This window comes from Lissotriton vulgaris, unplaced genomic scaffold (genome assembly GCF_964263255.1).
Source record: "Lissotriton vulgaris unplaced genomic scaffold, aLisVul1.2 SCAFFOLD_1556, whole genome shotgun sequence".
NCBI lineage: Eukaryota > Metazoa > Chordata > Amphibia > Caudata > Salamandridae > Lissotriton > Lissotriton vulgaris.
The window spans coordinates 97,712-124,574 of record NW_028250769.1 but is presented as its reverse complement, the minus strand read 5'-3'; the positions used below and the strand labels follow the sequence as shown (position 1 = coordinate 124,574).

Here is a 26,863-nt window from a genome sequence, read left to right as displayed (position 1 = left end):
CCTTGGCCAAGAGGGCCGTAACTTCCTCCTGCAGAAGCCGCAAATGATCCCCTGATACGCGGTGGTATTGCGGTGGCATGTCTGGAGGGGTCGTCTCGAAGGGGAGGGAGTAGCCCCTTCGGACGATTTGCAGCACCCACCTGTCCGATGTGACAGTGCGCCAGTGGGAGTGGTGATGGCGAACCCTGCCCCCCACTGGCGTCACATGGGCCCGAAAGCACGGACTAGGAAGGTTTTGAGGCGAATGCTGCGGAGGAAGGTGTGGACTGGCCTCGCCTTTGTCCCCAACCACCTCCAGGGCGGTTTTCACGGCCGCCACCGCGTTGGATGTTAGTCTGCGGTGCGTGGCTGGCAGCACGTGTGGGGGCGCCCCTTCCTTGGCCACGAAAGGAGCGAAAGGCACCAGTTTGATGGCGCGGGGCTGAGAGGCCCAAGGACTTGGCCGTAGCCCTGGAGTCCTTAAAGCGCTCAAGCGCATGGTCTGCCTTGTCGCCAAAAAGGCGACGGCCATCAAACGGCATGTCCATGAGGGTATTCTGGACATCCGCTGAAAAGATGGCGGACCTCAACCAGGCATGGCGACGAATCGCCACTGTCGTTGCCATCGCTCTGCCCAGTGAGTCGGTGGTATCCAGCCCACACCGGATGGAAAAACGTGCCGCATCTCAACCCTCCGCAAGGGCTTGGGCGAGTTTAGCCTTGACCTCCGCCGGGCATTGTGGCAGCACGTCCGCGACTGTGCCCCACAGGGAGTAGGTGTAACGGCCCAAGAGGCATGCGGTCTTGGAAGACCGCAGTCCCAGACTAAGGGAGGAGAATATTTTCTTTCCGTAATTCTCATACCTCTTGGATTCCCGATCAAGCGGAGCCGACGGGAATGCGGTCTGGGAGTTTGAGGACTGGATGACCAGGCTCTTAGGGGTGGGGTGGGTGGACAGGAAACAAGGGTCGCCCGGGGCCGGGCGATGGCATCTGGCCACGTTCCTATCTACAGGCTGGCCTGTAGCGGGCCTGGACTAAGGGCCCAAAAGAACGTCAATTAAGGCCTCATTAAACGGCAGCAGAGGCTCAGCCGAGCTTGACTGCGGTTTAAGGACCTCAGTGAGGAGGTTAGTCCTTACGGCCACGACTGGGAGCTCAAGGCCCAAGGCCTTGGCCCCCGCGTCAACACCACACTGAAGGTTGCCCCCTCCTCTGAAGCCACGGTAGGAGGTGAGACAAAGCCAGTGTCTGGCGAAGTGTCCAGACCACTGGCATCCCCAAGTCCACCTGTCCAGTCCTCCTGGGATTGACACTCACGTGTCAGAGGGTCTTCAGACCCCTCCCAATACTCCTCATCACCCATCTCCTGATAATCAGGGTTGTCAAATGATGGGACCGGTTCATTGAAGTAAAACTCTCCAAGCAGCGCCGGAACGAGGGAGGTATCGGGGACGGCGCCGCCCGAGGACGGCGCCGGAGGTGACACCTGAGGGACCGGCGCCGGTGAGGTCGTCAGGTCAACCGGCGACGATCCGGATGCAGAAGGGGATCCAGTGAGGCCCTGCGGCGCCGGGCCCAAAGGCGCCAGCGGCGTCGGGTCCAAAGCACCCGCCGGTTTCGGGCCGAAGCACCCGACCCGCCAGGGACCGCAGACGGGTCCGCCTGGCCCGGAGGCGCCGCAGAGCCCGCCGGAGGAGTGAGGGACCTCATGGCCATGAGGAAACGCTCAATCTCCTCCGGCGTCGCTTGCTGCCCAGGGAACGGAGGGTATGGGGCAGGTCGCGACGCCCGCGACTCCGACGGAGCTGCGTGGGCGGTATCACCCAAACCCCCGGCCGCGTCGCGCGAGCGTCGGGGGGAGTCAGAAGAGCGATGAGGTCTCTTCGACTTCTTGTTCTTACCTGACGACTTCGAGCCTGAGGAGTGATGGCGACTCCCAGAGCTATGATGGCTCCGACCCCACGACCTGTCCCTCGACCTCCGTCCGGACCGGGACCTCTCACGGCACGGGCCGACTGCCGGAGTTCGAGCCGCTTGCGGGACCGCTCCTGCCTAGCTTTCGAAGTCAGGGCCCGGCAGTCGGAGCAGGCCTTGTCGTCGTGATCGACGCCGAGACAGTGGAGGCACCGGCGGTGAGGGTCGGTGACCGACATCAGTCGGTCGCAGTCCTCACAGGGCTTGAAACCTGGCATCCCTTCTGGCACCGTCCGGAGTCGAAGATTCGAAAAAGGATCAAAAAGATCGCAAAAAAGTTTTGTCAAAAAGTGACTAAGGTACCACTTTTTTCGGATCTGCGCTGCTGGCGCGGAAAAAAGAATAACTGACATCAGCATGCGGAGGCTGCGTCTAAGTACTCCGACGACGTCATCACGGCACCCACGACGCCGACGACGGACGCGGAGCCGCAGACGACGCCTACCGACGCGCAAGGGTACTGCTACGCAAAAATTTCCGGATCCAGTCTGACAACTGGGGATAATCTAAGGAATCTAATACTAACCTGTTTCTTTCAGATATTGAAAGCAAAGATGAGGAAAGCAGTTAAGGAGGCATTGAGGAGGAGAGTAATGAGAGGAGTAGTGAGCTTTCCGTAATTTTTCATTACACCATAACTTTCAATATGGATATGCATGATGTCTGCGCTGTGCTACAGGGCTCTGCCACAAAGAAGTGTTAATTGTACCGGAATTTCTAACAATAACTAAATGAAGGAATAAGTATAGTCAACAGTGTTTCAGTCAGAAAAGGAATATTCTGGCTTTGTCCCTCATTACAAGTTAGCCAATAGGTTTCTGAACCAAATCCCCGTTTCCAAAGAGGTCGAAATTATAAGTTATGCAAATGTTATTTTGCTAGCATAACTGCAATGCTTGCATTCAAAGTTGAAATGTTTTTTACGAATTCCTGTGGACTTTTCTGCACCGTGAATTTGGAGTCTGCATTTGTAAAGTCAGGTGCCCTTGAACTGTAAGAACTACAACCAAAGGGATATGTTATGTAGGAAAACTGTATAAAAGGTAATTCGCAATGAAGGTACTTAGTATTTACATTAAAACAAAATTGATTCAACTCATATTGAACTGTTACAGTTACAAAGCACATTTTCGTTTTAATCTCAAATGCAAATAAATGTAGCAAAAATAACCAACATTTACAAACCTTTATCTTTTTGTGCATCGCCATAAAACTTCCCTGTTGTTAACTTAAACTTTCCATAGCCGTTCTTGAATTTAGATTTCACCCACCTGCTTTTCCAGAGATCTGTGAAAAAATAAGATTTGTTTGGTCTTCTGAAAATTTTGGCACCAAATATTTTATTGATAAGGTTTATTTCAAAGAACCTGTTAGCAAAATACACCAGATTATTTTTTCCCAAAATACTTCACAAACTGGGTGTGGGTGGTGTTAGAGGTCCGCATTCATGAATGAACAAGTGTGCTGGAGAATAAAGTTGAAGGCTTCAAAGTAGACATGCATATTCGGAGTTCCAAAATTCCTTTTTTTGTGGGCTGAGGGGTTATTTAAATTATTTTTGCAAACTCTGGTTGTGTTTAGTGACTCAATTATTCCCACTGCAATAAACAACAGTGTGATGGAAGTCATGCTTGAATTAATTTTAGCGATCGCTCGGGCCATATTCTACACCATCAATTTTCAACCACTAGGCAGCACTAGATACAATGGAGTCATTTGCAAATCAGTCTTGGTCATGCATCAATAGGAATAATCTTGCCTGAACTGCCAGACCAGGTCCAGACGAGATTGGAACACAGACAACGCAGACCAGTTCGATATAATTAGGACTAGTAAGTGAAGTAAATCTTGAGTTGTGTAGCACAGTAATTGAAGACCCACATCTGGGAATATCCAGCACACTTTGGGTGTCCACTGTAACAAAACAAACATTTGCAATGCAATAGGTCTCGCATTAGGAAAGTTTGAGCTACTGGTATTGTAAATGACACATTTTTTATTTATGTGTTGGTTTTGAAAATAGCGAAATTAATAGCTTTATCATTTACAATGCCAATAGTTTTAACTTTCGCAAATGTGACACCTATAGCATTTGTAATGCAATATGTGTTGTATTTACTTGACTTAGATGTATTGATAGTACAAATAACAATGGCTGCTATTTTTTAAAAATAATTAATACTTAAATAAAAGGTATTGTAATTTATAATGGCAATAGCTTAAACTTTTGCAAATAACTTTTGTGAAGATTATGTTCAGTGTATTTTATTGTGATGAAAATCCAAGAAAAGAAGTGACATATTAACATCTTTTTGTGACATTTGTAATAAAGCTTGAAACATTGAGAGAACATATTTGAACCAGTTGTGGAATGGTTACACAGATTGATGCTGTGGTGGCGCTGAGTGATGTTGTGGTGGCGACGAGTGGTGCTGTGGCGTTCAGTGATGTTGTGGTGGCGACGAGTGATGCTGTGGCGTTCAGTAATGTGGTGGCGACGAGTGATGCTGTGGCGTTCAGTAATGTTGTGGTAGCGATGAGTGATGCTGTGGCGTTCAGTGATGCTGTGGTAGCACATAGTGATGTTGTGGTGCCCCTGGCTGATTATGTGGTGCCCCTGACTGATGTTGTGGTGCCCCTGACTGATGTTGTGGTGCCCCTGAGTGATGTTGTGGTGCCCCTGAGTGATGATGTGGTGCCCCTGAGTGATGTTGTGGTGCCCCTGAGTGATGTTGTGGTGCCCCTGAGTGATGTTGTGGGGCCCCTGAGTGATGCTGTGGTGGTGCCCGTGAGTGATGCTGTGGTGCCCCTGAGTTATGCTGTAGTGCCCCTGAGTGATGCTGGGGTACCCCTGATCGATGCTGTGGTGCCCCTGAGTGATGCTGTGGTGGTGCTGAGTGATGCTGTGGTGATACGTTAGATAGATGTGAGGGCAATAGATAGATATATAGAGTGTGCACAATAGATAGATAGATATATAGAGTGAGGGCAATAGATAGATAGATATATAGAGTGAGGGAAATAGATAGCTAGGAGTGAGGGCAATAGATATATAGGAGTGAGGGCAGTAGATAGATAAGAGTGAGGGCAATAGATAGAGTGAGGGCACTAGATAGAGTGAGGGCAATAAATAGATAGATAGATAGTGAGGGCAATAGATAGAGTGAGGGTGATAGATAGAGTGAGGGTGGTAGATAGTGAGGGCAATAGATAGATAGAGTGAGGGCAATAGAAAGATAGAGTGAGGGCAATAGATAGATAGAGTGAGGGTAATAGATAGATAGGATAGAGTGAGGGCGATAGATAGATAGGATAGAGTGAGGGCGATAGATAGATAGAGGGCAATAGATAGATAGAGTGAGGGTAATAGATAGATAGAGTGAGGGCAATAGATAGATAGAGTAAGGGCAATAGATAGATAGAGTGAGGGTGATAGATAGGAAAGAGTGAGGGTGATAGATAGATAGGCTAGAGTGAGGGCGGTAGATAGATAGGATAGAGTGAGGGCGATAGATAGATAGGATAGAGTGAGGGCGATAGATAGATAGAGGACAAAAGATAGATAGAGTGAGGGTGATAGAGTGAGGGCAATAGATAGAGTGAGAGTAATAGACAGATAGAGTGAGGGCAATATATAGAGTGAGGGCAATAGATAGATAGAGTGGGGCAATAGATAGATAGAGTGAGGGCAATAGATAGATAGAGTGAGGGCAATAGATAGATAGAGTGAGGGCAATAGATAGATAGAGTGAGGGCAATAGATAGATAGAGGGCAATAGATAGATAGAGTGGGGCAATAGATAGATAGAGTGAGGGCAATAGATAGATAGAGTGAGGGCAATAGATAGATAGAGTGAGGGCAATAGACAGAGTGAGGGCAATAGATAGAGTGAGGGCAATAGATAGATAGAGTGGGGCAATAGATAGATAGAGTGAGGGCAATAGATAGATAGAGTGAGGGCAATAGATAGATAGAGTGAGGGCAATAGATAGATAGAGTGAGGGCAATAGATAGATAGAGGGCAATAGATAGATAGAGTGGGGCAATAGATAGATAGAGTGAGGGCAATAGATAGATAGAGTGAGGGCAATAGATAGATAGAGTGAGGGCAATAGACAGAGTGAGGGCAATAGATAGAGTGAGGGCAATAGATAGGATAGAGTGAGGGCAATAGATAGATAGAGTGAGGGCAATAGATAGATAGAGTGAGGTCAATAGATAGATAGATAGAGTGAGGGCAATAGATAGATAGATAGGACATAGTGAGGGCAATAGATAGAGTGAGGGCGATAGATAGATAGAGTGAGGGCAATAGATAGATAGATAGAGTGAGGGCAATAGATAGATAGATAGAGTGAGGGGGTTAGATAGATAGTGGGGACACGGCCAGTCAGAGGATGAAGTGTGAAGGAGGTGTGAGGAAAAGGGAGATACGTCAGGGGTAGGGGAGGACGTGTGGGATATGGGAGAGGCAGGGGTTGGAGGGATGAGGTCCGTAACTGAAATAGAGGCGAGAGGACAACATACAAACCGTAAAACGCAGAAGGGAGGGGGGCAGAAATATGAAAGAAAATAGTAAAGAAGGGAATGGCAAATTAGGAATGACCAGCAGGATACAGGAGTGATGGGGAAGAGGCAAAAATTGATGAGACAGGCTGAAAGGAGAAGGGGAATGAAAATAAAGGAAAAAAGACAATTTAGGAACACAATCAATCAATCAATCACGGCATTTGTAAAGCGCACTACTCACCCGGGAGGGTCTCAAGGCGCTGGGGGAGAGGGTATGTCACTGCTCGAACAGCCAGGTCTTGAGCTGCTTCCTGAAGGAGAGATGGCCTTGGGTTTGCCGAAGGTGGGTGGGGAGGGAGTTCCAGGTCTTGGCTGCCAGGTAGGAGAAGGATCTTCCTCCGGCGGTGGCTCTGCGGATGCGTGGTACGGTGGCGAGGGCGTGGCTGGTCGATCGTAGCTGGCGGGTGGGCGTGTAGAAGGTCATGCGGTCGTTGAGGTACTTGGAGCCCAGGTCGTGGAGAGCCTTGTGTGCATGGGTGAGGAGTCTGAACGTGATTCTCTTGTTGACGGGGAGCCAGTACAGGTCTCTCAGGTGTCCGGTGATGTGGCTGGGTCGGGGGATGTCCAGGATGAGTCGTGCGGAGGCGTTCTGGATGCGTTGGAGTCTTTTTTGAAGTTTGGCTGTGGTTCCGGCATAGAGGGTGTTCCCGTAGTCTAGTCGGCTGGTGACGAGTGCCTGGGTAACGGTCTTCCTGGTTTCAGTGGGAATCCATCTGAAGATCTTGCGGAGCATGCGCAGGGTGTTGAAACACGAAGATGAGACGGCGTTGACTTGTCTGGTCAGGGAGGAGTCCAGGATGAAGCCCAGGTTGCGTGCGTGGTCCGTTGGCTTGGGAGCGGTGCCCAGGGCAGGGTGCCACCAGGAGTCGTCCCAGGCGGAGGGTGATGATCCCAGGATGAGGACTTCCTTCTTGTCAAGTAAGAGGTGGAGGAGTGAAGATGAAAAAGTGGAAGCAAGGAAGAAGCAGAGTAGATGGGAAACTTGGGGATATCAGTTAAAAATGGGAGAGGTGGAAATAGAAGGGAGACAACAACGAGGTAAAGACGTAAAGTAAAATTGAGAAACGGTAGTAACATGAGAGACAGTGGCGTGGAGTAGATGGAGAGAAGGGGATAGACCAGGTGGGAAATGGAGGGCGAAAGGGAAATAGGACTGGGGTTGTTTGGAGATAAATAGCACATGTAGAACGGTCACTAGGAGAGAAAGAATTTACGTCGGTGATTTAGTAAATATTTCACTTGTTTTATTTAATTTTGCATTCCCTAAAAATGTTAGCTTTTTTTTTAGGATGTTGGTTTCTTTTATTTTTCAGTGTGGCATGTTACTCTTGTACAATGCTTTATCCTAAACACCTAATACTTAATGATTATTGATAAAACCAATAGTCATGGCTGGTTTTAGTTGTATGTTGTGTATATATAGCTGGGTGCGACAGTGATGGAATGGCCTGTCGTGCACTCTGGCACACACTGCCTTTTCAAGCCGCCCAACGGGCAGTGCCACTGTGGCCGAGCGCCCCAGGACAACACTAGGATGAAATAACCGAAAGCTCAGAGGCACCAAAATGCTAGATGGGTGGCACACTATAGGAATCACAGAAATGTAATTTACATGTGTAAGTCACGGGAAAGAAGAGAGCATTTCTCCTATAAAATCCGCTAACTGTGGCGTAAATAATACGTATAAATATGCTTACAAATGCCGCTGTTTAATTACATTCTACACAAAAAATGGGTTTGTCTTTTTATTTTACAAAAAAACTGAATATATTATTAAAATAGGCAGCCCGTCCCTTGTTGAAAATGCAATTTATTTTTGCAATGGTGACTTTTTAAAACCAGAAATCTGACTTAAATGATTAGATTCTAATAAACAATTATAAAGAGAATTCTGCGCATGTCGTCTCGACACTAGTGTCTGCGTGAATCAGAGCTGCGTCACTGGAGGGGCCCTCAAGACAAGCTCAGAGGCCCGGGGGGTCTTTGTGAATGCAGATGTGAGCGACCCACGCTGTCCCCGGCTCTGGAGGCCTCTGGGACTCAGAGGTATCAAGCGCCTCTCTGAAATCAGGGCGATGTACCTGAGAAATAGAGCCGAGGGACAGCGAGTGCTCCCGCAGCATTGGGGACACAGACAGTCAGAGGATGAAGTGTGAAGGAGGTGTGAGGAAAAGGGAGAGACGTCAGGGGGAGGGGTGGATGAGTGGAGGAAGTTGACAACTGTGATTGGCTTTATAAGTCTTGCAAAAATTAATTTGGTTAACATTTTAGAAGGCAGGCAAAAAACAAACACACCCATGTACTCAAAAAATATTTAACCTAAGTTGCAACAACTTGAAATGATAGCTAGCCTTGAAAAGGCAAAGTAATTTAGTGAAAAATGCGTCAGCTGGAATGTATAATGATTTTTCTACTGTGCCCCATATATGTTGAGAATACAAAACTGGACTCTTTTGGGGAAGTGTAGAGTTGTGTCTGGTGGGTGAAGTGAGTTTGATAAGATTTTAGATGCCCTTACCACTTGCTTTTAATGAGATTGTAATCCATTATTGAGTATAACAGACATTTGCACACAAGGTACAATGCATTAAAATGAGCATATACAAAACTGCAAACACATTCAAATTATAGTGAGAAGAAAGAAATATTACAAAATTCACCCAGAACTTCAAATTCGTGCATGCTGATCGCCTAAAGTCGAACAGTAAAATCACAATAGTTAAAACCTTCAATTTAGGGAATAATCGAGTAGGGAAAATTATAAACGTGCAACAGAACAGAAAGTGTGGGAGGAAAAAATTCAGTATCATACACATGGCAAAATGAAGCAAAAACTATCCTACATCACTGAGCTTACACCACAGAAAGCCTTGGTTATATACTGCTTGCTCAGGTTCAGGGGAAGGCTATGACTTCCATGGCTCTGCTTCTTAGCACACTGTAAATAATCTATCAATCATGTTCATTCCCATGCCGTTACTGGCGACAGTTGCCAGAGAATGAAATTAAAATATGAAAGCAGGTAGAACGCCTCAGTGGTGAAGAAAAGGACAGTGGGGGAAATGTATATTTAGAGGAGACAAGTACAAGACAAAAACATAAAGAGCGTCTCTGGGAAACGTCAGAGAGAAATTACATTAACACTAAAAACATGGATGAACCGCTAAGGATGAGAGGAGGTGGGGGGCACTAAACACATACACGAGACAAGAGGAAATACAGAGATTAAAGCACGTCAAGGATTTCAGACATATATATTTGGAAACTGGGGATCCAGGAAAATATCAAATGTAAAGAAGAACAGACAAAGAGCGAAAGACCGAGACAACATAAACTCGAAGAGAAAATGGAAAAACAGAGGAAAATACGAAAACAGATTAGAAGATACTGACAGATAGATATAAAGATGCTTAGGCACGTAATGGAACCAGATAATTCAAGCTCTCAGCATTGCTGTGGCGGGGCGGGGGAGCGCATGCGAGCCTTTGAAGTCTAATGGGAGGCAAATGGTGGTTTGTGACATGGCTGGTGTGGCGGGACGGGAGGCATTCCTTTGAAGTCTGATGCTGAGGCTCCGGGAGCAAATGGCAAGCGCGCGCACGTCGCACATGCACTGTCCAGAATCCGCATTCAAAAGCCCTCTTGGTAAGCTTTCCTGGAGCAGCTCTCTATATCTCTCGCATAGCGATTGCTTACGCGATATGCTAGGCGAGACCTAAAAAGGTGATGGGAGGAATATGAACTAATCTTAGTGACAGGCAATCACTCTTGTCACATTCTAGACCATTGTTTTTCTTTTAGCAGCAGCAGTGCTTAATTTGTACCAGTGTTTGACGGTGCTCAGCACAGGCAGGTATTTTTTAATAACGGCACATAATTATCACAATTACCCCCACATAGTTGCGCTGTACGCCATTTATCCAACAGAGCACATCAGCAGAGTATTTAACAATGTTTAAATATACTTTAAAAATAATAATACCGGAGTGCCCAGACACTTTTATACCCGTGTATGACCTGGAGTAGTCCAAATTGTCACATATGTAAGTTAGTATTTTTACGAGCATTTGCCAGCAACAGAGGGTGGTTAGGTTGTGGTGGCCTCTTGAGAATTATGGTGGGCCCTGGCATTTAGGTTGTTTTATTTTATAAGAAATGTTATGGATTTTCAATTAACACATATGCAGCAATGAAAACACCGCCAGTTTTTCGCATAGTGAGCAGTACATAACAATGACAGACAAAACGGGGGGAGAGTAAGCCTCCAACATACACAGGTCCTACTAGGAATAGCAATCAACAGGCATTTATGTCTTTTTATAAGTTAATCACTGAGCAGTAAGGGTGACCAATAAGGAAGCTATTTACACAGAAGGCATCTTCAAAACGTGTGGTTGACATAAAAGCATATTGTGAAAAGTAGGCACAAAATAAGAAACAACTTTGTCTAAAAATGGCACCTAATCTCCATAATGTTGATGGTAGTTTACCTCTAAGAGATGCATAAGACATTTCTATGATATACCATGGTTTCTTCTTGACCATTGGAAATTGCCTGTGGGAATATTTTGCCTTTTGTTATGCTACCCTGTGATTTTTTAATTTCTCATTACATCTGTGTATTTTGTTTTGCTCCTAAACCGAAATAAAGCACTTTGATTTACTAATTGAAAGAGGAATTCTTAATCTTCAGAAAACATTAACCATCTAATCATTCAGCATATTCATTGCACAACCTTGTAATAAAGGTTTTTCTTCATTTGCCCCAGATCTAACTTAAGTTAAAACTTTTAAAATGATGGGTAGATTATAAGTGACAATCTAATTCCACGTTCTAAGACAAAATAGTTTATATCTACAACAAGAACTCCACCACACACCTTGCCTGAAATTAATAATAAAGATCCCGCTTAGAGCTATAAATATACAATAAAACATAAACAGAGAGGCTCACATTAGTCTACATGAATTGAAGAGAAACAATGTCAACCATGTTAGTAGAAGGGACTCTTTTATATTATTTAAAACGTTTGTCTTCAGAAATACTTAACTCACAACCAATTGTATTCTTACAAGAGATAAGCAATCATCTCGCTCTGTTTATTTTGTCCAAAATTGAGGCCATCTGCACAGAAATACTAAAGCGGCACTTGCCCATATATTGAAATAAATCTCAAACATGATAACTTTAAAATTTCTCTCATTTTTGGAAAGATCTGCTGTGCTTATTTCAGGCCAGGAAATGCATGGCGAACTTTCAATGACTGCCCACCAATACCTACTGTTAATATTTAAAGAAATAACTAAACACCCATAAACCAGCCTGTCATTGCTCTTTATAATTACCCTTTTTACCAAACATTGTGACCTCACAATGGTTAGTCTGTCCTTTATTGAAGAAACCATCTATTAATATGTCTGATGCTAACTGTTAGGTGTCCTTTTCAAATCAATTTGTTGGGCAAAGTTACTGGGGAAAAAGCTGTTGTTTTTAAATGAGATGCAATCCTTTGTTAAAATATATCATCTGTTCAATCATTTTCAGGCCGGTTTGGACCTGGCTGCAGGACAGTGCGCATTAACTGGGTTTGTCCTGGCTGAGGTACTGAATCCCTTGTGGTTTCAGTATCCGTAACTTAATACTAGAAATTGTCTCGGGTTAAAGTGTGACCTCAGCCATTTTTGACAAATCTGTCACAACGCGTACTGGAATTTCACAGGAATTTGCGTGCCTCCGAAAAAATCTTCACCATTGACAGAACTCCAGTCAGGGATAAATACTAACATGCAAGAAAGAGCCTTTGTAGTTATATGGATTTTTTTAGGTCTCGCCTGTCGATGCGCATGCGCATCGAGCAAGCGAGACTATGGGGGCTTATCCACTCTTTGTCCAACTTGCAAGGAATCGTGGCGATTCCTTGCAGTGCCCGTGACTTTTAAGCTCAATGCGCATGCGCATTGAGCTTAAAAGCGCGTGCACATGCCCCCAGCCGCCTGCCTTGCCTACTCTCCCGCCCCCTCACTTCTTGATTGCACGGCCGCTAGGCCGTGCCTCCCCTACTCTCCTCCCCCCTCCTCCTCCTACTCTCCTCCCCTGCCTGCCTGCCGTGTCGCACCTCTCCCCTCTCCGCCCCCTCCCCTGCCCGCCGTGCTCTCCCCTCCTCTCCTTTCCCACGCTCGCCTCCTGAAAGTCGTCTTCGTTTTGTCTCACCGCTCTCCGTTTACTTTCCTGCCTCCCCCTCTTTCACCCCTTTCTATTTTATATCCCCAATTTTCTCCTTTTTAGTTTTTATTTTTCCTTTGTCCCTGCTCAGCAGCCCCGCATGCCTTCCCCAGCAGCACCGCACACACGCCCCTCCCCCGCTGTCCCCGGAGCAGCGCGCAGACACCCGCCCCCTCCCCCGGTGACATGTCTCTCGCTGCCTCTGTTTGTGTTGGTGCAGCGAGAAATGTTCTGTCACAATCCCGTCCGTCAAATCCGGCTTCGTATCCTCACTCACAATGTCACGGGCACCGCGGCCTGTGCCCTCACACCTCCGACGACCACTCGGTGCAAATACGGACTCTCTCCCTCAGTACTGCGTCATCAGTGCCTCCCACGGCGACCCCCTCTTCCAACAGACCACCCTCCCAGACCAGCAGCCCTCCTCTCCCTTTCACCCCACAGAAACCGTGCCCGCACTCATGACGTACACGCCGTCCTTTCCTACCCACACACCTGCACTCACACTGCCTCTCATCTTCTGCATCCCACAGCGACAGTCTCTCCTATCCCAGGCGTCCCACGCTGAGTCTATTTCAACTCCGGCTTCCCACAATGACCGTTTCTCCCGCCTCATTGACAGTCTCTCGTTTCCAGTGTCTCTATCTCCTGCATCCCACACTGACAGTCTCTCTCGTATCCTGCATGCCACACTGACAATCTCTCTCATTTGCTGCACCCTACATGACAGTCTCCCACGCCTCGTACACCCAGCAATTACAATATCTTACGTCCCCTGCACGCCACACCGACGGTCTTTCTCGCCTCCTGCACTCCATACTGACAAGTCTCTCTCTCATCCTGCACGCCACACTGACGGTCTCTCTCGCCTCCTGCACTCCACACTGACAAGTCTCTCTCGAATCCTGCACGCCACACTGACGCTCTCTCTCATTCCTATACTCCACACTGACAGTCTCTCTCGAATACTGCACGCCACACTGACGCTCTCTCATTCCTATACTCCACACTGACAGTCTCTCTCGAATACTGCACGCCACACTGACGCTCTCTCTCATTCCTATACTCCACACTGACAGTCTCTCTCGAATCCTGCACTCCACACTGACGGTCTTTCTCGCCTCCTGGATCTTAGGCTGGCAGTCCCTCTCATCTCCAGCATTCTACAGTGACACTCCTCTTTCATCCTGCATGTCTCAGCTGCCTTTTAAATCATCTACGCTCCGCGCTCCACCAGACAAAGGCACCACGAAGCTTTGCTGAGCGGCTATAACTGTCAATGCCTAGAGCGTGGAAACAAATGTCTGGAGCTCGTGTTACAAACACCCTACAGTTGTAGCTAACATGGCATAGCCTCGGCAACTAATGGTATAATATTGTGCTCTCCATAGCTACACAGTCCTGGACAGCTGCATTGCCCATTGTTGCTCCACCGGGGCAAGAGCTGTGCCACTCTTTGAAGATCCCCGCTGGCTTTGTAAATAAGCCCCGTCTGGGTTATATATATGCCATTTGGCTATCATTAACATCGAGCAGAAGACCTTTCTGTGCCTCCCCTACTCTCCTCCCCCCTCCTCCTCCTACTCTCCTCCCCTGCCTGCCGTGTCGCACCTCTCCCCTCTCCGCCCCACCCCTGCCCGCCGTGCTCTCCCCTCCTCTCCTTTCCCGCACTTTCCTGCCTCCCCCTCTTTCACCCCTTTCTATTTAATATCCCCAATTTTCTACTTTTTACTTTTATTTATTCCAGTTCGTGTGTCACCTCTTTCTTCCTTTGCCCATCCAACCTCCGTTTTTGTTCTGCCTTTGTCCCTGCTCAGCAGCCCCGCATGCCTTCCCCAGCAGCACCGCACACACGCCCCTCCCCCGCTGTCCCCGGAGCAGCGCGCAGACACCCGCCCCCTCCCCCGGTCACATGTCTCTCGCTGCCTATGTTTGTGTTGGTGCAGCGAGAAATGTTCTGTCACAATCCCGGGAAATATCACCACCTCCGGGGATTATTTATTAACAAGCGGGCTCCTGCCCCGCCTCTCTCCTCATTCGATCTCTCTCATTCGGCTTCTTCTGCTGCTCTCCCCTCCTCTCCTTTCCCACGCTCGCCTGGGAGCCCTAATGAAATGTATTGACGCGGGGGCTTAAAAAGTTTGAAGACTAGGGCTCTAGGGCCTATTGGCTTAGCCTGTGGCCAATGTTAAGCTCCAAACTCCTACGAAAGGTGATGTCACCCATCAAATACAGGTAGCCCTGCCCACACTCCACAAACACCCTCTGCCTAACAGCTGAACAAAGCCACACTTGCGTCGAAGTGGAAAGTCCCCGACGATCTCTGTTCAATCTTTAGTCTGCTTTGCTTTCACTTTCTTTTAAGACAGTAAAGTTAGCATTTCCAGGAAAGGAAGGACACCCACGCGCAGTACATGTGAATGCCCTCACCCTCACTCACCCTCACCCTCACTCACCCTCAACCCCTCACCCTCACTCACCCTCAACCCCTCACCCTCACTCACCCTCAACCCCTCACCCACTCACTCTCACTCATCCTCACTCACCCTCAACCCCTCACCCTCACTCACCCTCAACCCCTCACCCTCAACCCCTCACTCACCCTCAACCCCTCACCCTCAACCCCTCACCCTCACTCACCCTCACCCTCACTCACCCTCACCCTCACCCACCTCAACACCTCATCCTCACTCACCCTCACTCACCCTCAACCCCTCACCCTCACTCACCCTCACCCTCACTCACCCTCACCCTCACTCACCCTCAACCCCTCACCCTCAATCCCTCACCCTCAACCCCTCACCCTCACTCACCCTCAACCCCTCACCCTCACCCACCCTCACCCTCAACCCCTCACCCTCACTCACCCTTACTCACCCTCAACCCCTCACCCACCCTCACTCACCCTCAACCCCTCACCCTCAACCCCTCACTCACCCTCACTCACCCTCACTCAGCGCAACCACAGCATCTTCACTAAATATATTTAATAAACTTTAAGCTATTGGCAATATAAAATAAAATCCATTTTATTTACGTATTAATTATTAATTGTTTTTTAAAGCCATTGAGTTTTTTAATATCAATACATATAAGTCCCGTTAATACAAAACATGTTGCTTTACAAATGCTAGAGGTGTCACATTTACAAAAATTATAACTATTGGCTTTGTAAAGAAGAAAGCTATTAATTTAGCCATTTAGAAAAAACAACACATAAATAAAAAACAAAAAAATAAATAACACCTATAGCTCAAACTTTACTACTGCGAGACCTATTGCATTTCCAATGCTTGTTATCACTAGCTTTCACTTGATGCGTGAGGGATATTAGGATGGAGCAAGAAATCTAAAGCTAATAAAAGTGGAATTATGCTGGCTACCTTAATTAACCCTTTTTCTTCAATACAGAAAGGCGGTAGGACTCATAAAAACTCGTTTCAACTGAAGAATATTTTCATGAGCAAAAAAAATTAAAATCGAGTGCACGTTTTAAAGAATCTAAACAGAAAATAGAAAATTGTGCCATAAATAGGGGAGATTTAGCAAGAAGAGATACAGAGTCCCTGCCCTGGCTATTTACTTACTCCGCCGAATTATATATAAAGGGAAAAAAAGCGGTATAATGGAAAATAAATAAAACGAGGGTGACTTTTTTTTTCTTATAAAACTCTCTACCTCCATCTAAAAATTGCTCTTTGAAATAAACAGTGGCCATCGCTGTGTGGATAAGTGTAAGCGGCAGAAGCGCTAAGAAACGCATGGCAGAGTCTAGGCGCTGTAGTTCTGGTCCTCCTCAGTCCATATCTACCTCAGGTGCGAGCGTGGAGTTTCCCGCCAAAAACACAACGCGGGGTAACCGATGGCCGAACCAATCATGGCTCGATGCGACGGTCGGTGATCACGTGACTGACAAGGAAGCGCTCTCATTCGTCTATCGAGTGGTAAACAGAGTTGCAGCCATGTTGGATGTGGTAACACCTACTGCCAGTTTGAGCATCCGCTGGTCCATTAAATTATAGTCTGGTGCGCACACATGGAACATGAAAGCACCGCCTTCTTCAAGCGCCTAGCGATGGCGAGTGATGGCGTCCGCTAGTAGCATAAAAGGCTGCCATCTTGAAATAGATATAATGCAACAGAAGTAACAAAAAATGTGCACCGTAAATAAAAGGCCCACAGTCTATTGCATAGGTTACCCAAATGACCTTCGGAAACCTTAGCTGGTATTACAAAATGTATATAATTCATGGATAACAAAACATTGCATTTAATGTACAAGTACATATTGTAATTGATGTACCTTTTAATAACACATGTGTTGTTATTGTGGCTACGATAGTTCCCCAGTTGTACTTTGAATCAATTGTTAAGGTATCCCCCGCGTAGGTTGTTTACAAACGTATGAAATAAGGCAGTAACCGTAAACGAGGTTTGGGACGCAAAGTGATCCGTAACGTTCTTTCAACGAGCGTCGCACGGGATTGGCTGGTACGTTGTAATCCATCCAATCAGAAGCCAGGACGCAGTAGTGTAGGAAACGGTAGAAGCGTCCTCATCAGGGCACCGGGAGCTCCTCCGGGCTTGGGCGCCCCCCTTCGAGGTGAGTGGGTGCAGGGGCGGGGGACTGTCCTCGACACCATCCAAGGCTTGTCCGCAGCACGAAAGAGTACCTTTCTGGAGGAGTAAGGCTCCTACTTGCAGGTAATAAGGGTATATGTCGTTGGCTGCAATGCTGGGGCACAGCTTTACAAGAGCCGGGGTAAATGTCCTCTCAGCACAAACATAGTTAATTTCCCAGCAGCAAGAGGAAACGTCATGGAAATTAAGAAGTCAGCATGACAACGTGCACTCTGGTGCATTAGGAATCCACTATTGCAAATGCAATCCTCTCCTGTCTGGTCTTTGACTTCACTCTTCTAAAAGCAAGCCTACATTCTGCAGCACTTTTCGTCTCAGGGGCCAAAAACCATCACCATGTTTCACCGATTGTAATAACACTTAACTGGCTCCCCAATGAAGCCAAGGCTGCATACAAAACGGCATGCATCACCCCCTACCCCTATACACATCCACCCCACATTTGTATTTTGGTGGCAATAGACTATCACAGAATGAGGCAGCTCTCCTGCTAGAAACCCTAATCTTTAACAAGGAATGATTTATGGCTCAGTCCTTTGCAGGAAGCGCAACCTGCGTTTGGAACTCCTTAGCTCCAATACCTCGCAGGCTAGCTTTAAAGCTGAACTTAAAGCCCTTCTTTTTCGAAAGACATTTTAGTTAATCTCTTTTCTCCATTCTACACCTCGATGTCTTAGTTTCTGCACTGCACTTTGAGGCTTACCTCTCTACCTTGACTTAATTGGACTCCTTCTTGTTCCCGCCGCCCATTCACGTCCTGGTACTCGATGTTTACAAATGCTGCAATGCATAACTTACATTAATGTCTTTTGTAAATGTCCCAACACGCTTGTGTAATGTAATTTATATGCCTTATGGACTGATCTATTTATTTCGTTAAAGCTCTAACACCTTTGGGTAATGTCCTCACTATATAAGGAGAACATGTTTGCTTCCACCAGCAGCAAGGAGAAAGAGCCCTCTGAGAAGCGAGGAAAATGAGTCGGCAGCTAGAGTAATGCTCCTTTCAAGAGAAGGAGGACTGGACTGCTGTGAGGAAGAAGAGAGGTTCATTTCAGCGGCGAGGGAATGAAGCAGCCCCTATCAGCAGCATAGGAAGAGTATCCTATCATTAAGGAGAGCGTAGGTCATCTCCTATCATACTAATGAGGGAGAGAACTGTCAGCAGCAGGAGATGTTAAGATTGCCGTCAGCAGCAAGCAATTGGAGGGAGTTTTGCAGCACAAAAAGGGGACGAAGGCCAGGCCATTCCCAGTGGAAGCTGAATGGGATGGGTGTAGGTTTTGTTAGCGACAAATGAGTATGGCAGGCATCTGTCATCAACAAGAGAAATCTGAACGCCCGCCACATCAGCAGAAAGGAATGGTGGGGGCAGAATAAGTAAAACGAGGGAAGCAGGGTGTTCCCATTAGCAGAATCAGCTAGTCACATTCTTATCAGAAAAAGAGCAAGGGTGTGCTGGCCGTTTTCTGAAGCATGGAGGAGGAAGGAAGGCTCTTCACAAGTAAGAACTGGAACAGGATACTGGCAGCAACAAGATGGGGACAGCCTCCTGCCAGCAATAAAAGAGAAAGTATCTGCTGTCAGCAGTAGGAGAGAGACAGGCACAAGTCCACATTAAGAAAGGAAGGGAAAGATAACTGTCATCAGTTGAAGCGCCAGGCCCAGGTCTGGAGTTATCAGGAGGAGCCACCTGAAAGTAACAAGAAATGGAGCCGAGTTTAGATATGTCCGGAATCGTTAACTTATTCTCGTTCTCTCCCCACCCCTCACTTTCTATGGATCTCATAATGAGGTCTGTGAAGGAGTTAGAAGTTGAGTGCTCAAACTTCTCAGCAGAGACTGATAACCCTTCAACAAAAAGTGCTTGGTTGTAGCTAGACATATAGTGCATGCACATTCATTAAAATAACCTATAGTGAAGCTTCTACAGAAAAGGGGCATGCTAGCTCCTAGTAAGATGGTACAGTGACAGCTCTTTCATTGTTTATAAAATGCTTGTATGTCATATTGTGATTTTGGAACTTTACAAATGTATCTTATAGTAGGAGGGCAGGTTTTCACTCAGATGAGACGTGAACTATTTTATTAGGAGGTAGTAACTTTTATATGCAAGAACTTTAAGTGCTGCATAAGCTTTTGTCATTGCTATATCATCATCCACTAACAGGATTTAATCACAACATAACATGGAGCAAGACCAAGGAAGCACTTGGATATTAAACCTTCTGAAACCCCAAACACACATTTGTTGAGGCTTCACATTCAGCCGTAAAGTTGATTATCCTCAGTAGGCACAGACTTGCACAAAGACACACAAATACCCCCATTTAAACACCCAACCTCAAATGCACTGCACCCACAACACATCCAAATCCTCTCTGTGTTACACAATGTTTACTGGATGGTAAACACCATCTGAACACTCAAACACGCAGATAATCTCACAGGTTAACGATCAATTCCCTACATAAAACACACCTTCACTATCAAAGAATAAACTTATGACTACAAGTCACTTTAGTAGGAGAAGGAACTCTCCTTCCCCCTGACTGTGCATAAGCGCATGTCTGTTGCTCCAGATTATTTATTTATTTATTGCATTTCTGTGGCGCAACAGCTACCCTGAGGGTTTCCCGGCGCCCTGGATCTGTTTGCCTGAACTAAGAAATTGAAATATTGTGAATGCTACTGATTAAAAAGCCAAGCTTTGACTCCCCTCCGAAATTGGAGGTAGTTTGATTCCAAGCGCAGTTTTAAGTGGAAGAGAGTTCCATAGGACTGGGGCCAAATAAGAAAACGAGCGTCCACCCAGACGTGCTTGCTTAAATCTGGGGACAACAAATTTGGCTTGTGTCATAGACCGAAGAGCGCGTGAGGGCGTGTATTTCTGGGCCAATCTGCATAGGTAGGAAGGTGCCTCATTCACATTGATCCTAAACATGTAGCAGAGTGCTTTAAATTTCACTCTATTGGCGATTTTCAGCCAATGTAATTTCTTCAGATGTTCTGACATGCTTGTGCGCCCTGGAAGATGGAGAAGCAACCTAGCTGCGGCGTTCTGTTCAATCTGCAGATGGTTAATAGTGTCTTTGTTAGGTCCTAGGAAAAGGATATTTCCATAATCCAATCGAGACCCTATTAAGGCCTGTATTACTGTCCTCTGTGCCCCTTCAGGAAGTTGCCAAAGGGTTTTCCTTAGCCATTTAAGGATTGCAAAGCAAGGTTGAGGCTGTTTTCGCGGTATGTGCACGCATTGACAGTTTATCATCAATTATTATTCCAAGGTTGCGAGCAGATTGTACCGCAACCGGGGTCGGGCCCATTTCAACCGGCCAATGAGCGCGGCCCCAGAGATCCTTGTGATCACCAAAGATAAGTAGTTCTGTTTTTTCCCCGTTCAGTTTTAATTTATTCAATAAAGCCAATCGGCCATTCTCAGGAGTCCAGAGCGGAGAGGGGAAATATCAAATTTATCTGTCGATGCTAGGGAGAACACTACTTGCGTTTCGTCCGCATAGGAATAAATAGTAAGACCCATTTCTTCTGCAATTTTGGCTAGTGAGGTAACATAAATATTAAATAAAAGTGGGCTCAAAATAGAGCCCTGAGGTACCCCATACAGAGAATTCAGAATGTCAGAGGAGTTGTTTTTGGAAAAGACCTGAAAGGTCCGGTGTAAAAGAATTTGTTCCAGCCATCTCAAGGCTTTCCCTTTGATTCCTATGTCCTCCAACGTCTGAATCAAGGTATTGTGGGAGATGGTGTCAAAGGCGGCACTCAAATCTAAAAGAATGAGTGCCGCCTCCATCTAATTCCTTTCGGATGGCTTCAGTGACCCCTAATAGGGTTGACTCCGTGGAGTGTCCCTTTCTAAACCCTGACTGTGAGTAATGCAACAGATTGTTATCATTGACAAAGTCAGATAAGTGATTATTTACATGCTTTCCCAAAATTTTCGAGCAAATAGGTAGTAGTGATATTGGTCGGAAATTAGAAAAGATCTCTGGGTCACCATCTGCCTTTTTCAGCAGAGGGACTACCATTGCATGCTTCCAGTCATCGGGTATCGCAGCTTCCTCTATCGAAGTGTTTAATAAAGATCTAATTACGCCCAGAATGGAAGAATCCAACTGCTTTAAGATGGACGCAGGGATTGGGTCCTGAGGTGAGCCTGACCTGATGCTGTTAAGTATTTCTACAAAGGTCCTCTTGTCCATGGATTGCCAGCTTGTTAATACATTCTTCCGCGAGATTACCCTACTAACTTTCTCACTAGGGAGAGAGGTATTAGCTACAGAAACTGTGGCCACATCATGTTTGCTAAAATGGGAATAGATCTTAGCCAACTTTTTTTAATGAGAAATTAACTATGTGGTTGCATTGCGTAGTGGATAAAATCGGTGGTTCTGGTTGATGAGCAGCTCAGGTTTTTTAAAACTTTAAAAAGGGTTCCAGAATTGCTCTGTGCGGCTAAAATGGTGTGTTTAGTATAATTGCCCTTGGTTATTTTGCAGGACAAATGGTAGGCATTGAGCGCTTGTTTATAAGTTTCCTTATTCACTGGGTTATAGTCTCTTCTCCACAGCCTCTCTAATTTTTTGCAATTACTTTTTTTATCACTTAATTTTTCGGTGAACCATGGGGCAGGGGGATTACAGGATGTACGTTTACTTAGTGTAAGCGGGGTATGGTCTGTACAGCAGTAGCTAACCAAGCATTAATAATTTTGTAATCACTAATTCTAAGTTCAGTAGGGACAATGTCAGGGCTAGAATGTATTAACTGTGTATTGAGGTCACTTATACTAAGTTTTTGCCAATTTCTAAACCAAACTTATGATCTGACCACATTTTTGGTGCTGGAAGCCCAGATTTTAAAGTGGGTGAGAAAGTGGTCCGACCATAGAATAGGGGAAGCAGGTTTGCAGACTATGCGATCGAAGTTTGTAAAAATCGGGTCTAGTAGGTGGCCCGCCGAATGCGTCGGACCATTGTTCCTCAATTGAACATTAAGTGCTTCTAGGTCCGAGAGAAAATTAAGGATTATAGGGCAGCTACGATCCTCCAGGTGCAAATTGAGATCCCCAAGAATGGAGAACATAGAAGCTTCCATTAAAAATGGCGCAATCAACTCAGACAAAGCAGCCGCCCAACCACCAGCCGCCCCAGGTGGCCGATAAATCAGAATACCAGTGAATGTAATTTGGGGAGTTAGGGTAAGTTTAAAGAGCCCAGCTTCACAGTTGGCCAAATCAAGATTTACCCATTTGCATTGATATATATTTTTTAAAACTATTCCTATACCACCCCCACATTGATTCACTCTATCTTTTCTTACTATAGCATAATTTGGGGGGAGGGCCGAGGCAATATCTGGCCCTGAGCTAGCATTTAACCATGTCTCCGTTAAAAAGAGTGCATCCGGCTGTTCATCGGTTAAAAGATTAAAAATATCCTCTTTATGCTTTAGGCAGTGATCTGCAGTTCGTACTGAGGAAATTAAACTGCTTGTCATGAGCTGTGTTCAGATCGGAGATCGAGCTCAAGGTTTTCCCGTTCTCCCCTGTTATGCCTAGCTGCATATGGGAGGCGGAGAACTTACAATTCGGGCAACAAGCTGATTAGTAGAGTATGTCCTGAGAACTTTCCACAAATTGATTGTATGCATGTTCTACCTAAATGGCCACAGCACTGCAGAACCGCACAGTAATGTTTTCTCACTAACCAAGCAGCTAGACTGTCACTAATTTCACATAATCTCACTACATTCAATGAATACTCTAAATATAGGTGGCATGTACCTCTCCAACAATGCTTACTACAAAGCTCCTAAGGCCAGTAGTGGCCTTGCCATAACCAACTAGGTAGAGTTGCATGCATGCTACACAACCACACCGTTTTCGAAAACTACCCATGTGAAAACAGGTGCTGGTGCAAAGGGGTTTGACATTAACTGGATATCAACTCCAGGAACCGTGCTGCACAACACGCATGAATGTAGACACAACCCGTGCTTTAGGGAGGCTTGGTTTCTTGACAATTATCCCTCTTCTTCCCTGCTCATAGTCCATGATATTTAAATTGCAAATCTTCTGACAAATGTGAACGTTTTGTTTTAGCTCTGCTGTTGGCTATGCATGTTAAAATTAATCTTTATATTACTGCTGCAAACACGGTCACAAAGCGCTTTTTATTGATACATTTTGTCCAGAAACAAAAATAAATATCTGACAACACCTGGAGAGTCTCAAAGACTAAGTGCAACATTCACCTTTGTTCAGTTGCCGCTGTGTAGGAGAACAGACTGATCAACGACAGGTGGTCTTTGGGCTTTAGGTGAGTAGTGTTTGAACACTGTGCTTATCTACGTAAGGAGATTATCGGACTAAGCAGTGCCAGAGTTGTTCGAGTTGTTTACCTCTCAGAATCTAGTATTAGGCAATTAGATCCAAGCTGTCACCATCTCTCCTGCCTTTCATTTTATATCCATTCCTCTCCATGCTAGTTTCCTAGCCAGAGGCATTCCAGTAAGATCAGGATTTACAATGGCAACTCTCTCCGTGGCTTTAAATAACGGACAGCTACAGAGAGGCATGCATTCTGTCAATCTCTTGGGGAGTGCGATTTCTGCAAACATAGAAAAAAAAGGATTTTTTGTGAGATGCACGATTGGCGTAGAATGCGTTTGATGCTCAATCTTGTCCAATATATTAAGTTCAGAAAAAATGAAGCAATCTCTGCAAAGACTGACAGCCTGTCCGATTTCCTGTCCCTGATCTCCTGGATTGAGGAAGATCTGGCCTCCAGGCTCTGCATGAGTTTCCAAATGGGCAGGTCGCTGCAGTGATTTGTTGTGTGGAACCTAGCTCGCATTACGGCAAAACCAGCTTAAGGATCCTCTGATATTTTGAATCGAAATCCTTAGGCTCAATGTGTTCCCTGTGCCATCTTCTTTCCTGCGGATAAATGTCTTGTCTTGCAACATGTGAGTTTCTCAAAGCTTCCTGCAAGGGTGGTGGCTGAAGTACATTCCATGATTTGCCTTGAATTCGAATTATGTCTTTTAAAAGGAGACCATTCGCTTGTAACAACCTTATTTCTCTGCCTTAAGCACAGTTCTTACTAATCACAAAAAAGGGGGTTTCCCTTCTAATTGCACAATATGCGGGGATGTTCCACAAAGAACTGTTTTGGCTTCCTACACCTGACATTTGTTTGGGTCCTGGCTGGAACCTTTTCATTAGGAACTGGGGAGGAAGGGAAGCAAACTTTATTTACTTGGCATAAAACTAATACATCTGTGGAATTCTAATTTCACTGGATGCATTTTTATTTCTGACACACAATTTTTGTACCAAGCGCAGACTTAGGCAACTCACTGCAAAGTATTCATAGAACACCCCATAAAAGGTCAAATCCTTAACAATTTTGAACGCTGTAGTGATCTTTACAAAGGACAAACTGTCCTAAAACGAAATTCAGCTTCAAAGCCCTCTGCACTTCACAAATAACCTTCTGGGTACAGTCCCGGGCTTCTCACTAATGTTCGCCCATAAAGAAACATGCACCACCCACTAATTTGCTCTTCAGTCCACCTACACCAAACTTATAACTCATCCTCTATGAGCACTTTGACAAGTCCTTAAAAAAATAAATACTAACACCCCTCACCACTCTCACATTGTGCTGCAAATGGACTCAACTTTTCCAGAAGATATTCTGTCCTTCCTCAGTGGTGAAATATACACTTATGTAACAACAGGTAGGGAAAGAGATGGATCAAGTTATGATCCAGTAGGGCTAAGATTACCATTCAGGGGAAGGAGAATGGAAGGTCCAGCCACAGTCAGAGCCCCAACAAAGTGAACAACAAATTGACTGAGCTGTTCCTAAAGAAAAGGAGAAGGGAAAGGAAACGGTCACTAAGGTAGGAGGGATAGTGCTCGTAGGAGGACCACCCCTGGGTATCCAATTAGTTGGATATAATGGCCTCACACACCCTTGCGAGTGTCATGCTTCACCATCGGCAATGCTCCTTGTTGGGGAGGCGGTGCAATGCCCAACGGGCTCACCTCGCAAAGAGGGACTCTTTATCGGAGATCTTTTATCCAACTGCCTATGGGTGAAGTGTGGGTGAGGGGCCAGGACTGGGTAGATGGTGTGGGTGAGGATAAAATGTGGCACAAGGTACCGGAAAACAATTTTATTCTGGTGGTCCTCTGCCACAAGTAAAATCGAGAATAGTCTGTGGTCGCTGGAACAAAGGTTTCCAAGGACGTAACAGAACTAAAGTGCAAATGGTGTGGTCAACATGTTTCTCGCTTCTAGTGCATTGACTGCGATTCTTCAGGACCTAATAAAAAACTACTATCTACAAAACATGACCTGTAATAGTATCAGTTTAAATACAGCAGATAAGTTGTACTACCTGTTTGACACTGCTTTTGCCTAAAGGGGAGACAAAGGAGATCATTACCACAGGTAAGTAACAACAAGTGACCCTGTAGTGACCGTGAGCACACTGTGTTTATGTGATAATGTGACATACTAGTGAAATAGGTGACTAGTACGAGGTTAAAATAACAGGTTAAAAACAACTGATAACAGCAGCATTCAAATGGAATAAAATGCAAATCCATGGGTTTGGGTGTACTGTTACTCACCTAAGGGTTAGAGTTTAAGGGTGTCAACAGTACCCGGTAGGTCTGACATCAAGGGGGAAACCATAGTGGTAGCGGCTATGGAAGGAGGGATAAGAATGTTGATGTAAAAATTGACTAGATATAGAGTAGACTCATGTGCTGTCAGCTCCGTGAAATGGCGAGTGCCCCAGTCTCAATGGTTGATAAGGCATACATAAGTTATCGCTTAGGGGGTGTCTTAGGTCTCAAGTATCGTAAGGGGACCTCACAGCAGAAAAGAGGAAGCATGTTGGTACATGTGAGACCACAAGTAATGCGCAGCACAGTCAAGGGCGCGGACATCCTCTGCCCTCAAGTTAATGTGCCCGCAGATCACTCCAGGTCATGTTGTGTGCACCAAGACCGTTCTATAAAAGTGCGTTGCCTGCTAAATAATGCCCACCTTGCGGTCAAATGTAGCCCAATTACATGCAGAGGGGTGGGTAAAAAGCAGTCACGGTATAAAGTTAAACACTTACTGTATTGTCAAAACCTGTGACAGAATGCTACGGGTTAAGCCTCACCATTACAATGCGATTACAGAGGGACGTGTGGCCCAGATTCAAAAAGAGCCTTTGCGAGGTATATTGTACAGTAATAGCTGCATGGTCGGGAGGCCAGTAAGAAATGCTACGGGCTCAGCCTCACGATCAAAAGGGAGCGTGTAGCCCTGCTCCTAGCGGCACCGCTGTCTGGACACGGAAATTGCAATAACGGGAACCGCAGCGCCAGGGAAGTTTAAGAAGTACACTTACTTTCTACTGCCTCAGTCAGTGCCCGTTGTGCCTAC

General features: G+C 45.9%; 2 protein-coding genes across 3 annotated transcripts in view; one reads left to right on the top strand and one right to left on the bottom strand.

Moving 5' to 3' along the window:
* Nucleotides 1-16,512, bottom strand: part of LOC147663125 (calreticulin-like) — a 100,050-nt gene extending 83,538 nt beyond the window's left edge. Inside the window, exons 1-2 of the mRNA XM_086950655.1 lie at nt 16,428-16,512; nt 3,142-3,243 (exon numbers count right to left, since the gene is read on the bottom strand). Of these exons, the coding sequence (XP_086806781.1) occupies nt 3,142-3,243; nt 16,428-16,512 (187 nt within the window). The remainder of the gene's footprint in view (nt 1-3,141; nt 3,244-16,427) is intronic.
* Nucleotides 16,513-17,275: 763 nt separating this feature from the next.
* Nucleotides 17,276-26,863, top strand: part of LOC147663124 (uncharacterized protein C19orf44-like) — a 35,648-nt gene continuing 26,060 nt past the window's right edge. Inside the window, exon 1 of one of the 2 annotated variants that reach the window (XM_086950653.1) lies at nt 17,276-17,352. The gene's annotated coding sequence lies outside the window, so the exon portion shown is untranslated. Of the gene's footprint in view, nt 17,454-26,863 lie in introns of both variants that reach the window. The other variant, XM_086950654.1, reaches the window with a different exon arrangement.